Source organism: Podarcis liolepis (genome assembly GCF_965112155.1).
Source record: "Podarcis liolepis genome assembly, chromosome: 5".
NCBI lineage: Eukaryota > Metazoa > Chordata > Lepidosauria > Squamata > Lacertidae > Podarcis > Podarcis liolepis.
This window is the reverse complement of record NC_139556.1, coordinates 97,922,896-97,939,350: the sequence shown is the minus strand read 5'-3', so window position 1 is coordinate 97,939,350 and position 16,455 is coordinate 97,922,896. Positions and strand designations below refer to the sequence as shown.

The following is a 16,455-nucleotide window of genomic DNA, read 5'->3' as shown; positions in this document are numbered from 1 at the left end:
GTGTCCCTCTAGTCCTACTTTACTCAAACTTCTGCATTGCTTAAAATAGACACTTTTTTCCTTTTAGTGTAAAACCCATCTCACAATATTCAAACCGGATGGCAGCATGCTGTTGGCCATGTGAAGGTGTCAGTTGCTTGCACATTTATTTTTGCCGTTGCTTAATAAGAGTAGAAAAGCATAAGAGGAACTCTGCTGGACCAGGCAAGAAAGGCCCCGTCTAGTCCTCCAGATGCCTATGGGAAGCCTCCAAACAGGAAACTGAATGCAATCACACTCTCCTCACTTACAATTTCCAGAAAGTAATATCCATAGCCACAGCGTAGGCAGAACACAGCCCTTGTGGTTTGTACCCATTGATAGCTTTACCCTCCATGAACCTATCTGATTCTCTTTCTGAGCTATCCAAGTTGATTGGAATCACTACATCTTCTGGGAGCAAATTCCATAGTTTAATGCTGCAGAAATGATGTATTGGTCCGAAGGGAAGCCACTCCCAAATTTTGTCTGCACACCTAAAATGAGATCTCTGTAACCATGACTCCTCTACCTACAGGTGTGTGATTGTAAGGCACAACCAAGTTTTATGCAAGCCAGATTTGAGGGTGGGCACTAGAGCATACATAGAATGCCCAGGGCAAACTTGGTGTTTTCAATTCCATTTTCACTCAGTGCACTCTGTCTATGCTCAGAGATTTAGAGAAACATTTTTAAATGATTGTTTGGGAAGCAATTGGGTTGCTTGGTTTTTTGGGGGAGGGTTAGGGTAAAAGATCATGCTGGTTCTGCTTGAGCAAGATTTTGGGCTTCTCTACCCTGGAGTATAATATGAATCTGAAGTTGTCAGTGCTGACATCTGCTGCAAAGAACTGTGATCTTGTGTCATTAACTCCAAAACCAAAACACTTTCTAAGGCCTAATGACTCCTCCTTGACTGGGAAGTCAAGGAGGAGGAGGTTAAATTGGCCATGATTAAGTGGGGTCAAGACCATGGCCATACCACTGAGATGTTCCAATGGGAGAATCTTTGGAAGGTAAATTAGAAGTTTACTGCCTGCTGTTCCGTAAGAGAAAACCTGAAAAAAATGCTGTATTGCTGGTACTTGACGCTGTGTAAGCTTTCCAAAATGTACAGGAATTTGTTGTTGTTGTTGTTGTTGTTGTTTAGTTGTGTCCGACTCTTCGTGACTCCATGGACCAGAGCACGCCAGGCACTCCTGTCTTCCACTGCCTCCCGCAGTTTGGTCAGACTCATGTTTGTAGCTTCGAGAACACTGTCCAACCATCTCGTCCTCTGTTGTCCCCTTCTTCTTGTGCCCTCCATCTTTCCCAACATCAGGGTCTTTTCCAGGGAGTCTTCTCTTCTCATGAGGTGGCCAAAGTACTGGAGCCTCAGCTTCAGGATCTGTCCTTCCAGTGAGCACTCAGGGCTGATTTCCTTAAGAATGGATACGTTTGATCTTCTTGCAGTCCATGGGACTCTCAAGAGTCTCCTCCAGCACCATAATTCAGGAATACCTCAGATCTTTGTTGGAGATGTGGGAAAGCAGGTGGCACTATGTTTCATATATGGTGGACTTGCAGGAATGTTAAAGGGTTCTGGAATGATATTCATCTAGAACTTAAAAAAATGTTCAATGTAAATTTCCCTAAAAAACCAGAATCATTCCTACTGGGCATCACTGGTACTGATATTCCTAAGGATACAGTGGTACCTCAGGTTACATACGCTTCAGGTTACATATGCTTCAGGATACAGACTCCGCTAACCCAGAAATATTACCTCAGGTTAAGTACGTTGCTTCAGGATGAGAACAGAAATCGTGCTCCGGCGGCAGGACAGCAGCAGGAGGCCCCATTAGCTAATGTGGTGCTTCAGGTTAAGAACAGTTTCAGGTTAAGTACAGACCTCTGGAAAGAATTAAGTACTTAACCTGAGGTACCACTGTATAAGAAAAAGTTTTTTGTATGCAACCGCTGCCGCGAGAGTGCTTATTGCGACATATTGGAAAAACGACAAAATCCCTACTAGAACTGAATTGCTTCTGAAACTGAGAGAATATGCAGAGTTAGCTTCCCTCTCTGAAAGAATTAGAGATAAGCCCAGACAGAAGTTCATACTAGAATGGGATAATTTTAAGAAATATCTGAAAAGTAGCTGCTATAGTCTAAACATGGTGATAGCCTTTGAATGGTTTCTGTAATCAATGCTGGTTAAGAAAAAAGACTTTAATATAGCAACGATTGTGTTATGTTAACATATGAGAGTGCTGGAGGTGAAATAGTTAAACAGGTTAAACAGGTTACCCAATCAGAACCCAGGAGGGTGGAGTCAGAGGGACTATCAAACCAGCTCTGGGAGGGGCAAAAAGGGGAGTTCATTGGGAGTTGGGTGGTTGGTTGGAGTGGGAGTGAATTGGGATAGAGTCTGTGGGGAGCTTGAGTTAGTGTAGCGAAATAAGTTGAGTCAGGAACAGTTAGGAGCTAGGAAGACAAGTAAATATCTGAGAGGTAGTTTAGTGAGTGAGAGCAGGTAGCGGAAGTTGTAGGTCTGGATAGGCACCCCATGATTGTAACTGACTGAGACCGTTTATGAAAACACACGCTTGTTAAACTGCAATAAATAAACAGAAGTTTATGTTCCAATTTAACCTTGACTGGACTCAGTATTTTACCCGGTAGGGCCTGGGTGGTGGCAGTGAGAAATAAAGTGGTAGCACAGGGATCAATATACGGTGAAACGTCCGGGGACCCTGTGCGATCGCCACAGAAAAGTGGCGGCAGTGGTGGGATATGATTAGTCTAAGAGCCTGTGAGGGGAAGCAATACACTTGGAGAGGGGAAGGGTAAAATCAGTGAAGTGATTACCTGGCCCGAGGGTGTGATTGAGGTAAACCCCAGATTGCCATGAGGCCGAGATCACAATAAGAGCAAGAGATCTCAAAAGACTGTTCTGACAGAGTCTTAGGCTCAGGGTCAGTGGATGTAAGCTTGAAAGGTTAGTGTGATGGCCTGGGATTCAGACTCGGATTCTGAACCTGAGGGATCCCAGCCTGCAGAGGATTCCCCGGTTTCCAGAACCAGCTGAGCCAGGGCCGGGGCATGAGCCTGAAGGGTCCTCACCTGTGCTGGATCCTCAGGTGCAGGCATCAGCTGAGTCTGCTCTGGCTCCTGAGGTGATGGAGGACCCATTGCCTGCAGGTGCTCCACTCTCAGCCCCGTCAGCGGAAGCTGAGGTTGCCTCTGGGTCCAGTAACCCTCCAGCGCTCCTGAGCTGCAGAGGCTCAGGGCAGAGAGGTGGAGGGAACTAAGTTTCTGCAGGAGGAGGGCTCACCTCCAGGCCAGGAGATGCGAGTCACCAGAGGATCGGGGCCGCCCTATGCCTTGGGGCCGCCCTATGCCTCGGGGCAGATAAAAGCTGGCCAGACCTAGTCCCAAGTTGTAGGAGCAACATTGTTGGTTGCCAGTTCCTGCCTGAACCCTGTCCTGCCTTCCTGCCTGAGCTCTGACTTCACTCGGCTCCCTGCCCTGCACCCAGCTTCTGCTACTATGGATTGCCTCCCTGTTGCACCTTTGACTACAGACCGGACTTGGACCTTGCCTCTCGGGTAACCCACGGGACCAGCACACTTAGAGGCAAAAACCTAAAGCTATACTTTGGGGACCAGGGTCTTGAAAAGCCAAGCCGGGAGGAACAGAGTTGAGAGTAAAATTCTTTTATTATTATTTTTTTAAATAATATTTATTCATAGTTTCAGAGTAATAGAAAAAAAGAAAAAAAGAAAAACAACAACACTATAATACATAAAAAAGAAGAAAAAGTGCAAAACATAAAAACCAATACTGCAATACAACAAAAAAAGAAAAAAAGACACAAATCCCAAATTTCATATCTTTAACTTCCATTTGTTTGTTTCATTGGCCTCCTCACACCTCCCTTTTTGTATTCTAGTTTAATTAGTTATTTCAGCAAATTCTTTCCATCTTTCTCAATTTTTGTTAAATAATTTATCTTAACAATTTAACCTAATAATTAACTCAACAAATCCTTTCCATCTTTCCCCATATTCTGTTGTTCAAATTACCTTAATTTATTTAACCTTATCTTACCATAAAGTACCTTAAAGCTTGAATCTTAATACTCAAATATACATAACCCCTAATATCATTTCTGCTAGAGTCATATAGTTTCATTCCAACATTTTCCTTAATATTCATTGATTTTAGGCTAATTCCCCAAATAAAAAAATTTCTTTATAAATTTTCTTCCAATCTTCATCCAATGTCTCTTCTTCCTGGTCTCGGGTCGTGTCAGCCCTTACTGTCCATTCCATCTAGTCCATCAACCTGGAAGTCTTATGTCCGAGGCCCTTAAGTCTCTTCCATGTCCCTTCTGCAGATCTTCTTCTTTTTGTTTATACTTGTCCTTTTCCTTGTCATTTGTTGGTCTCTTTCTTAATTTCTTTCCTTTCTCATTGAGGAGTAGGTCTCTGGGGGGTTCCAACCCAAAATTGTCTCCATCTCCCTTCATCAAACCCGCCCATTCCCCACAGCCCCACTCCCCACAGTCATCAATGTAATCAAAAAAATATTTAGAAACATATTTCAAGGTCTCTCCAAAATTAGGACCCTCCTCAGCTCCAGACTCCCCCTGGCCCACTCCAACTTCAATCTTCAATGACAGCGGCTTATACTCCTGTAGGGCCTCGGGTTTCGTTTCTCCATTTGTATTATTTGAGGTGCAACCGCATCCTCCTCCATTATCTTCTGCACTTGCCCAGTCAGTACAGGTTCATGAGTTGGTTCCTGAATGGTTTCTGTATCAATATTCCCTGTTTGTCCACAGTTGTTAACCACAACAGTCATCAAGTCCATTTTCTCATTCATCAAATCCATGTTCTCGTGCATCTGTTCCAGCAAGGCACTTGTCTTGCATAAAACAAGCACCCAATCTTCCTCCCAGCTCATCTTTAGTCAAGGTCAGAAAAGACTGGTCCCACGATCTTAATCTCACAGCTGTTGAGTCCTCAAGTAAACTGCAGCAACAATTTAACAAGCTCCCTCTAGGGGAGACAATTTCTATTTGTATCCATTTTTTTAAGGCAAGTCCAACAAAGGAAAATTTCTTTCATTTTTCAGATATTTTTCAGATATTTTGTTTCTTTAGAATGCAAAAGGCAACATTGGAATCAGTCTATTTCTCTTCTTTAGCTATCTGTCAAAATGTTCGATTCACAGTCAATGAACCTTTCCAACTATTTCTGTCTCTGACACCCCGTTCCCAGGTTAGAGACAGTGGAAGTTTATCCTTCTTCACTCCTTCTCCTGCAGGGGTTAAACAAAGTTCTCCCCCCTTTTCTCCTACTACAAGGGGGTTTCAGTAATTATAAATGAAGGAAATTAGACTTTTTCACGGCTTTCCAGGCTTTAGCTTAATAAGTTTTTGCTTTAGTCTATATACAAAAAGCGGAAGGCGGACTTCCTGTTTTGAACCTTCCCGCTTCAATGCCAAATTAAGATATTTCTTGATCCAATTTTCCGTTTCTACTCACGGGTACTTGTTTTGAATCCAATTGTCCACAGGAAAAAGTCAGCCCTCTCCGGCAATGGCTATGCGGCTTCACTCTGTAAAAATAGCAATCAGTTCGCAGCACCGCGCCACTCACCCCACTTCGCTCCGGCGCCCCAAAAAGGGGTTCACGGTGAGTAGGGGAGGCGCTCCTGGTGCCCTGCTGAAGCCCACGTTCCCAGGCTTCCTCCGCCTGGGATTTCTAGCGGGTCCCCACCTTCACCGCGGCGGGAAGACCCAGTTTCTACGGAGCCCGTTCCTCCAATCGGAGGAACTCCGCCATTCACCGATGGCGCTGACCCGGAAGTCCTAAAATTCTCTTATTTAATTAATTAGTGAAAATACTGACTCACACATAATGCCCCCCAAGAAGACCAAGCACCCCGTGAGAGAAAACCCATATGAAATCTCTGGAGAAGAGAATGGGAATCCCCAGGGGGAGGAAATGAGAATAGAAGAGATGACTAAAAACCCCACCTGAAGTAGAAGTTCCACAGTTCTCAGAGCATTTTGAAAAGTGGAAATTAGTACAAGAATATAACTTGAAATTGGAGCTTGAGAAAAATAGAACTGAACAAGAATTGGAAAAAGAAAAATTGAGGTCTGAGCTGGAAAAGCTGGAAAGGGAACAGCAGCGGTTTCAGTTAGAGATGAGACAGTTGGAATTAATGGTTTAGGAAAATTGAAATAATAGTAGTAACACCGATGGGCAGAATCAAATGAAGATAGATTTAAAATGCTTTCCTGAGTTTAGAGATAAGGATAGCCCAGAAGCATTTCTAGTATCCTTCGAGAGAGAATGTCATGATTTTCAAGTGAGAGAGGAAGATAAAATGATGATCTTGAGAGCTAGAATAAGTGGCCCTCTAGCCGAAATATACACACAAATGACTGAGGAACAATCCCGAAATTTTGAGGTGTACAAGCAGTTAATATACACCCGCTTTGGGATTATCTCAGAGCAGCTGAGAAATTTTTTTAGAAGTGTGACAAAGGTGAGGGAGGAAACCTTGGTGTAAAGATAAAAACTTACCTCACAAGATGGTTAGAGCAAGAGAATGCAGACAGGGTACCTAAAATTAGGGAAGTGATAGCATTGGAGCAATTTTACTACACAATAAATGGCCAATTGAAATACCTGATAAAAGAAAGGAACCCCAAGACAATAGAGGAAGCAGCTGGTTTAGCCAATAAAATAAATGAAATCAGAGACCATGGATTTGATGGGCCAGAATTTGGTGGGAGATATTGGGAAACAAACAAGAATAAATTTCAGCAAACCAAAGGAAAAATTACCTCAGAAACCGATAAGAGAAGTAGCCGCTCATCAAAAAGCCAAATGAGAAGGCACATACCCATATAAAGTTTACTGAGGGAAAAGTCAATAAAACAAGTTATGCAGGACCCAAAGACATTTCATGCTGGAGATGTGGAAAATTAGGTCATAAAAGTTTTGATTGTAAAACAGGAAAAGAAACGTCCATTTGTAGCACCACACAAAAACAGACATATTGTATCCAGCCTGTGGAGCAGGGCCAGACTAGACAGGTTGTCAAGGGAACCAACATGCCAGCTAGGCCTGAGCCTGCTGAGGTAGTAGATGCCAAAGTATGTCGGAAATGACTGGCAGAATAATAGGTGAGAACTCAAAGTTATATTATATTAAGTTAAAGGATTAAGACAAAAATAAAGAGGGAAAGAAACTGCTGAATTAACTAACTGAACTGGAATACAAAAAAGGGATGTGTGAGGAGGTCAGGGAAGCAAGGATATGAATATATGATATGGAAAGATTGATGTGTTTTTTTTCTTTTTTAAATGTTTTTTATCTTTTTTCTGTATTTTGTATTTTTCTTTTTTTTCTTTTTTTATGGTTGTCTTTTTGTCTAATTTTTTTATATATGTAACTTTTTTCCTTTGAAAACTTAATAAATATCATTTAAAAAAAATAGTAGATGCCAAAGTCCTGCACCGTTATGATATTCAGCAAGATAATCTCTTGTTAAAGAAAGCTGGAGAGTATATCTGGATAGACAGAAAAAGATATCTTGGGTTAAAGGACATGGGTTCACAAGTCACTATAGTCCACCCGGAGATAATCGGGGCTGAAGCCATAATTCCAGGAAAATTAATAAAATTAGAAGGCATTTTGAAACAAGCAGAGATCCTAAAGGTGGCGGAAATAGATGTCAGGTTCAAAAACTGGGCAGGGAAGTGGCAGGTAGCCCTTTCAGAAGAAATTCCCACCCCTGTGCTCATCGGTTGGGACATTTACAACATGTGCAGAGTACTTTCATAGTTACCAGAGCAAAAGGGATCCTACAGTCACCTAATCCTGAGGGGGTGGATACAGTAGCAGAGGCAAAGAATGCTGAACGACAGCAAGGGGATAATCTGTGTGAGGAAAGAAAAGAGACCTTTTTGTTTCCTTTGACTAAAAGTCAAACCCCAACTTTTGCCAAAAAGCAAAAGGAAGATACTGAGTTACAAATGTACTTTGAGGCAGCCAAGTTGGCGAGGCCGTTAACTCCTGAGTGCCCAGAACATTTTTGTTTGAGCAAGGACCTTTTATATCGAGAAGTCCTCCCCCACCATCTGGGTAGGGTGGGGGTGAAGAAGTGAGAAGACAGTTAGTAATCCCACATGAATACCGGGGCAAAATCCTGCAGCACGCTCACAATAGTTTATTTGGAGCGCGTATGGGGATCACACAAACAAAACGGAGAGTTGCTCAAAATTTTTACTGGCCAGGCATGGGGAAACAAATAAAACAATACTGTCAAGCCTGTGACATATGTCGGAGAAGTGGCACCGGTCAAGGCAAAACAAAAGCCAAATTGTGGCCCTTGCCTATCATATCAACCCCTTTTCAACGGTTAGGGGTGGACCTGATAGGGCCATTGCCTAGAGCCAGCAGGCAGGGAAACAGATACATCCTCACCATAGTGGATTACGCAACCAAATATCCAGAAGACATTCCGTTGTGAAACATTGAAACGGAAATGGTGGCAAGCACTTTAATTAACTATATGGGTAGATTGGGCTTTGCCAGTGAAACAGTCACTATCTTGGCTTCTTCTTTCACATCAAGACTAACGAAAAGGCTATGGGAAGTGTGTGGTATTAAGCATTTAACATCAACACCTTACCACCCTGAAACTAATGGATTAGTTGAAAGATTTAATGGAACCCTAATGAGAATGATTAAAACCTATACCACAGAAAATCCCAATGATTGGGATGACAAGATACAACCACTACTGTATGCATATAGGGATGTACCCTAAGAAAGTACTGGGTTTAGCCCATTTGAATTATTGCTGGGACGTAAAAGGGCCCCTGGACTTACTTTGCATGAATTGGGAAGAACAGCGAGATCAAGATCCAGAGTCCGTAGTGGAGTATTTGTTTAATTTGCAGAATACCTTAAAGGGATCCCTAGAGTTAGTGGGGGGGATTTAAAAAGTGCCCAAACCAAGCAAAAAAACTGGTATGGCAAGAAGCTGAGGGGAGAGACTCCATCAGGCAAGGCCTCCTCCCACCTGCCTTGCCCCACCCTCCGGCCCTGGGTCTCCTCATAAGGAAGCTATGCCTGGAGGAAGAACTGTGAGGGGAGAGACTCCATCAGGCAAGGCCTCCTTCCACCTGCCTTGCCCCCCACCCTCCGGCCCTGGGTCTCCTCATAAGGAAGCTATGCCTGGAGGAAGAACTGTGAGGGGAGAGACTCCATCAGGCAAGGCCTCCTTCCACCTGCCTTGCCCCACCCTCCGGCCCTGGGTCTCCTCATAAGGAAGCTATGCCTGGAGGAAGAACTGTGAGGGGAGAGACTCCATCAGGCAAGGCCTCCTTCCACCTGTCTTGCCCCACCCTCCAGTCTCTGCTTCTCATTTTGTATTGTATTATGTTGTGCACTGTGGTTTGCTGTTGTTTTATTGATTAGAGTTTAGAAATTACTTGTTGTAACTATTGAGTGGATTTCTGTTTAATTTTGAAATGCTGATATTTAATATTATTCTATATTGTTTTAATGAATGTTGAATGTTATTTTATTTGCATATTTTATATTGTATTAGGCATATTGTCTTATTTATATAATTACCGCCCAGTCAGTCTGACATCAATACCAGGGAAGATTCTGGAGCAGATCATTAAGCAAACAGTCTGTGAGCACCTAGAAAGGAATGCTGTGATCACCAATAGTCAGCATGGATTTCTGAAAAATAAGTCATGTCAGACTAACCTGATCTCGTTTTTTGACAGAATTACAAGCCTGGTAGATGAAGAGAATGCAGTGGATGTAGCCTACCTTGATTTCAGCAAGGCATTTGACAAGGTGCCCCATGATATTCTTGTAAAGAAGCTGGTAAAATGCGGTCTTGACTCTGCTACCACTCAGTGGATTTGTAACTGGCTGACTGACCGAACCCAAAGGGTGCTCATCAATGGTTCCTCTTCATCCTGGAGAAGAGTGACTAGAGGGGTGCCACAGGGTTCTGTCTTGGGCCCGGTCTTATTCAACATCTTTATCAACGACTTGGATGATGGACTCAAGGGCATCCTGATCAAATTTGCAGATGACACCAAACTGGGAGGGGTGGCTAACACCCCAGAGGACAGGATCACACTTCAAAACGACCTTGACAAATTAGAGAACTGGGCAAAAACAAACAAGATGAATTTTAACAGGGAGAAATGTAAAGTATTGCACTTGGGGAAAAAAAATGAGAGGCACAAATACAAGATGGGGGACACCTGGCTTGAGAGCAGTACATGTGAAAAGGATCTAGGAGTCTTGGTTGACCACAAACTTGACATGAGCTAACAGTGTGACGTGGCAGCTAAAAAAGCCAATGCAATTCTGGGCTGCATCAATAGGAGTATAGCATCTAGATCAAGGGAAGTAATAGTGCCACTGTATTCTGCTCTGGTCAGACCTCACCTGGAGTACTGTGTCCAGTTCTGGGCACCACAATTCAAGAAGGACACTGACAAACTGGAACGTGTCCAGAGGAGGGCAACCAAAATGGTCAAAGGCCTGGAAACGATGCCTTATGAGGAACGGCTAAGGGAGCTGGGCATGTTTAGCCTGGAGAAGAGGAGGTTAAGGGGTGATATGATAGCCATGTTCAAATATATAAAAGGATGTCACATAGAGGAGGGAGAAAGGTTGTTTTCTGCTGCTCCAGAGAAGCGGACACGGAGCAATGGATCCAAACTACAAGAAAGAAGATTCCACCTAAACATTAGGAAGAACTTCCTGACAGTAAGAGCTGTTTGACAGTGGAATTTGCTGCCAAGGAGTGTGGTGGAGTCTCCTACTTTGGAGGTCTTTAAGCAGAGGCTTGACAACCATATGTCAGGAGTGCTCTGATGGTGTTTCCTGCTTGGCAGGGGGTTGGACTCGATGGCCCTTGTGGTCTCTTCCAACTCTATGATTCTATGATTCTATATGATGTTAGCCGCTCTGAGCCTGGCTTTGGCTGGGGAGAGTGGAATACAAATAAAATTTATTTATTTATTTATAAGGCCAGGGTAAGGTCATTTGCACTTGAGAGTGAAGTATTGCTGCTGAGACTAATTAAAGGGAACAAACTAGAATCATAGAATCATAGAATCATAGAGTTGGAAGAGACCACAAGGGCCATCGAGTCCAACCCCCTGCCAAGCAGGAAACACCATCAGAGCACTCCTGCACATTGCCTGAGGACTGACTTTGCTGCTCGTCTTCATATACCTGATCGACTGTAATGAGGGAGAGATCCTCAAATGGAGTCTGCTCTTCGTCTTCCATGCTAGGGGAGATGACCTCAAAGCGATTGTGTGTTTCTAAACAATCAGAGCGAACCCTGGGCCTCCTACTTCTTTGAGTCACGTTTCTCCATATATCTGGCTCCTGTGTTGGTGAACTAGCCTCCTTCTCAGGGGAGTCCCCTGTCTCCTCCTTGGTGGAGATGGTGTGCTCTGTTGCTTCCAAGAAGAGCTCCAGCTCCCTAATTCTTTGGAGCGTAGCTACACATTCCTCCAGTTGTTGGACTTTGTCTTCTAAGAGGGCAATCAACATGCAATTGCTGCAGGTAAAGCTGCCTGCAACCTTTAGCAAGATGGCAAACATTGCGCAGGAACCGCAGGCGATTGCAGCTGTTCCCTCCCCCTCCATCTTGAGAACGTGTCGTTGGGGGTGGCTACAGCGGTCCTCCATCATAAAAAGTGTGAAGACAGGACAAATAACTCCCCCCAAAAAAACCCTAGGTCTCCCCCAACAAACGTTTGAGACTAGCTCCCCTAAATCTAAAAGATGGATCAAACTAGGCGGGCGCCGCTGCCCTGCAAGCTCTGATAAGCTCCTCCCCCAGCTAATCACCTGCCTCAACAGAAACCCTGCCCCCTCTGACCTTTGCACAATGGAGAGCAGCTAATCAGCCACAAACACACACACACACAAGAAAACCCTTTTTTGCTCCTTCTTCAGCTGCTGCCCTGCAAGCTCTGATAAGCTCCTCCCACAGCTAATCACCTGCCTCAACAGAAACCCTGCCCCCTCTGACCTTTGCACAGGGAGAGCAGCTAATCAGCCACAAAGAAACACACACACAAGAAAACCCTTTTTGCTCCTTCTTCAGCTAAACTACAATTAGCTTGGGATAGACCATATAAAATTATAGCCAAAATGAGTGAAGTAAATTATGTGATCCAGCAAGAAATATGTAAATATGATCAAACCTTATTTTAGAACAGAAAACTGGGCACTGTATGCCCTGCGAGAGGATCCAGGTGAACCAGACATACCATGCTGGGGGGGGGGCGGACAAGAGAGAGTCCCAGGGTAGTTTAAAGGGCATAAAATTGGCTCCGACTTTAACCCTTAAACAGCAAGAGGAAGTAAAACAGATCTTGCAGGAATACGAATCCTTATTCCGTAATATTCCAGGAGTGGCCAAGGGTGTGGAACATCAGATAGACACAGGGGAAGCCAAACCCATTGCTGTGAACCCCTACCATATTACAGGAGGGTGTGTGGAGAAGGTTGGCAATGAGGTGCGGGACATGTTAAAAGCGGGAATTATTGCACCTTCAGAAAGCCCTTGGGCAGCCCCTATAGTGCTATTGGACAAGACTGATGGATCGGCATGCTTTTGTTTGGATTTCAGAAAACTGAACCATGTCACCAAAGCAGATGCGTATCCCATGCCACGATTGGATAATCTGATAGAGACCATTGGGCGATGTCATTACATCACGTGTTTAGATTTGACCAAAGGATATTATCATGTCAAAATGAATCCGAGGGACCAAGAGAAGACAGCATTTAGAAGTCCCTTAGGGCTCTATGACTTCAAAGTTATGGCATTTGGGTTAAAAAATGTGCCCACCACGTTCCAAAGATTAGTGGACAAGATTCTAAATGGACTGAGCAGGTGCACAGTTGCCTATTTAGCTGATATTGCAGTGTTCAGTGTGACCTGGGAGGAGCATAAAGTACATTTAAGACATTTACAGCGACTTAAGGAGGCAGGGTTGACTATCACAGCGAACAAATGCCAGATAGGTGGTGCGACTATACAGTATCTAGGACATATGGTCGGAGGAGGGGTAATTAAACCAGTAGAGGCAAAGGTTGAGGCCATTTCCACCTGGTCTACCCCTACTTCCAAATGGAAGGTACTTGCTTTCTTAGGACTAGCAGGGTACTATAGGAAGTTTATGCCAAACTTCAGGGAACTAGCAGCACCGTTATCCGACCTTACGCGCAAGAAGGAGCCAGACGAAGTCAAGTGGACATCAGCCTGTCAGCAGTTCTTTGGCGCATTGAAAGGAGCCTTGATGTCAGGACCCGTTCTTGCAGCGCCAGACTACAACCAAGAATTCACTGTGTTCACAGACACTTCAAACGCCAGAATTTGGGCTGTATTATGCCAGACAGGACCAGAGGGAGTTACTGCCTACAGAAAAGCACCTCTCGATGGTTGAGAAAGAATGCTTGGCAATTGTGTGGGCCCTTCAAAGATTGAAGCCGTATATCTGGGAACGAGGCTTTGTGTTATGTACAGACCACTCACTATTGATATGGCTGCGATCGATGAAGAGTAAAAGTAAGTTGCTGCGGTGGGTCCTATTACTACAAGATTTCAATTTTACCATCAAAAGTGTGAAAGGATCCTTGAACATTGTGCCGGATGCGTTATCACGAAAACCAGAGAGTGAAGGATGAACAGAACCAATTGTTTCCTGCTTGGCAGGGGGTTGGACTCGATGGCCCTTGTGGTCTCTTCCAACTCTATGATTCTATGATTCTATAGGAAAAAACCAAAACAAAACTGTTTGATCAGGAGTGTAACTTTAAGAAGTTAACTCTCCTGAATCGAAACTTCTTAAGGGGGGAGGTATGTGACGTTAACATATGAGAGTGCTGGAGGTTAAATAGTTAAACAGGTTACCCAATCAGAACCCAGGAGGGTGGAGTCAGAGGGACTATGAAACCAGCTCTGGGAGGGGCAAAAAGGGGGAGTTCATTGGGAGTTGGGTGGTTGGTTGGAGTGGGAGTGAATTGGGATATAGTCTGTGGGTAGGTTGAGTTAGTGTAGCGAAGTAAGCCGAGTCAGGATGTAGCCTTATTTGAGTTCACCGATTGGGTCTGCATTGCTCCGGGACAGGAGGAAGGAAGTCAAATGACACCGAGATTAGTTCAAAGAAAGAGTTTATTCTGCTCTCCGGATAGCTGAAGGCACTTGCGTGATCAAGTCCACAGCAAGTCCAAAGAAATGACAAGTTTCATGCAGTATATATATTCTCCAGGCACCCTCCCTCCCCGGTGGGAGGTTTTCTGGCAGATGAACCGGACTTTCACTACTACACTCCTTTCGACTGTATGCCCCCTGGTTCCCAGTGTGCCCATTTGTGTTCCAGAGAAACTTGTGGCAAAATTTGTGCTCTCTTTTCTTCTTATTATTTGGATAGGATTTCCATGCTCTGAAGGAATACTACTTGCTTCTGATAACTTCTTTGACGTTGCTTGTTAAGCATGCTGGCATCTTCTTAGCCCTGGTGGTACCTTTGCTGATCTGTGGTATACATTCTAGCTGAGCACCTAATACTGCAGTTTAAAAATAACTCCCTAGCATTCTGAACATAGGATTTGGCCTTAAGCCAAATCAGACCATTGTTCCATCTAGCTCAGTCTTATCTACACTGACTGGCTGTGGCTATCCAGAACTTCAGACAAGACTGTCTCCCAGTTGTACCCGGAGATGCCATGGATAGGACACAGTACTATTTTTCTAGAAAAACAGGTGCCAGAACTCACCGCAAACTCCTCCTCCTCCCTCCTCCTCCTCCTTTCTTCTTTAGAGAACATGTCCAGCCCGACCTTGAGATGCTGGGTCTTTTGCATGTACAATTCACGTCCTACCACTGCGCAACAGCCATTTGTCATTCTTGGGCAGCAGCTGCTACTTTAAAAAATATAATATTTTCTATTTTGACAAAGTGATAATAAATAAGAATAAAAATGTGCACCCTATCCCCGAGACCATTCCACTATAACGATCCAACCTCCCAAAATTTCAACACCTCTTGTGATAGTTTGACCCCTTTCTGTTTTAGCAGCACAAATTCTGCAAACACGTTCCATGTCTCCTGCGTATTCCCCGTCTTACCTTAATAGCACATGTTAATTTATCATTAATAGCTATATTAAGGGCTATTGCCATGAGGGCTGAGGGCTTCCCATGGGCATTTGCATTGGGCCTTTTCCATATGCAATTTTATTTCATGAATGTATGGTAGATATTTTCCCAATGTTTTTAGCACAAATCAGTCTTACACTGGCCAAAATTCTAATTGCAATTCATATTAATCAGACTTCCTGTCATCTGAGTGACACATGTAAGAATGTTTATAGTGTTTGACTGTAGCACATGACTTGGGATCACATTCCAAGGTTACTTGGATATGATGTCAGACCATTTGTTGCTTATTCCTTTTTAATAAGAGAGTATATAAAGAGAGAGAAATGTTGATTTCTCTGAGGAAAGCAAGATCTCCTTAGAGAAAGAGTGTTGAACTTAACCAGGAATCCTAAAAAGTCTCAAGGAGAAAGAGAAAGCAAGAGAAGGATGGAAGAAGGGGCATTTTTTATTGTTCTGCTGGTGGTTCTTCTGATTCTGCACTTCCTGAAACAGCTCTGGTCAAATAGGCACTATCCTCCTGGACCTCTCCAGCTTCCTCTCATTGGAGGCGTGTGGCGGATTGGGGTGAAGCTTCGTGATGATACTTTCATTAAGGTACTTATTTCTAACTCAGTCTAAAATGAACAATTATTTTATCTATTTCCCTTAACAACTATGATATTTCAGCTTAAACAATAGTAAGGGTTAAAACAGTAAATGTCATGGCCACAACCAAGCACAGAATAAAATGTGATGAAACCCCTACATTTACTGAAACTGAATTTAATTAAAAATCCCCCAATGTTCCATTGTGAGAGAAGCGTCTTCTAGAGCCACTGTACCCTCCCTCCCTCCATTCATCTCTTACCCATCATGGACTTAGGGGACTCAGTCCCTTGGGGAATTGGGCAGCAAATGCCAACCACCCCTATTTTTTCTATACCACAATTGGAAAGGTGAGTTGTTGTATACTCAGTGGTGGAGGAACCCTCTTCATCACCTGGGGTGGTACGCCAAGGGGCGGGGCGAACCGCCCGGCAGCCCAATCAGACTACTCATGCACAGCAGCCCATATGGACACCGTGTGCGAGCGGCAGCTCATACGGATGCTGCAAGCAGCGGCCATACTGACTGCTTGTGTGCCCTTCGCTGCTCCACAGCTGGGAGGAGGCAGTGGCCCATCTTGACACCCCCCCCCCCAGGGTGGCACCCGGGGTGACC

The 16,455-nt window shown here is 44.0% G+C and overlaps 1 protein-coding gene across 2 annotated transcripts in view; it reads left to right on the top strand.

Moving 5' to 3' along the window:
- Positions 1-14,384: 14,384 nt before the first annotated feature.
- The window catches only part of LOC310707279 (cytochrome P450 2J5-like), a 29,574-nt gene continuing 27,503 nt past the window's right edge, over positions 14,385-16,455 (top strand). For both annotated transcript variants that reach the window (XM_083504283.1, XM_083504282.1), the window contains exon 1: positions 14,385-15,849. In XM_083504283.1, coding sequence (XP_083360409.1) covers positions 15,682-15,849 — 168 coding nt within the window. In that variant the 5' untranslated portion in view covers positions 14,385-15,681. The remainder of the gene's footprint in view (positions 15,850-16,455) is intronic.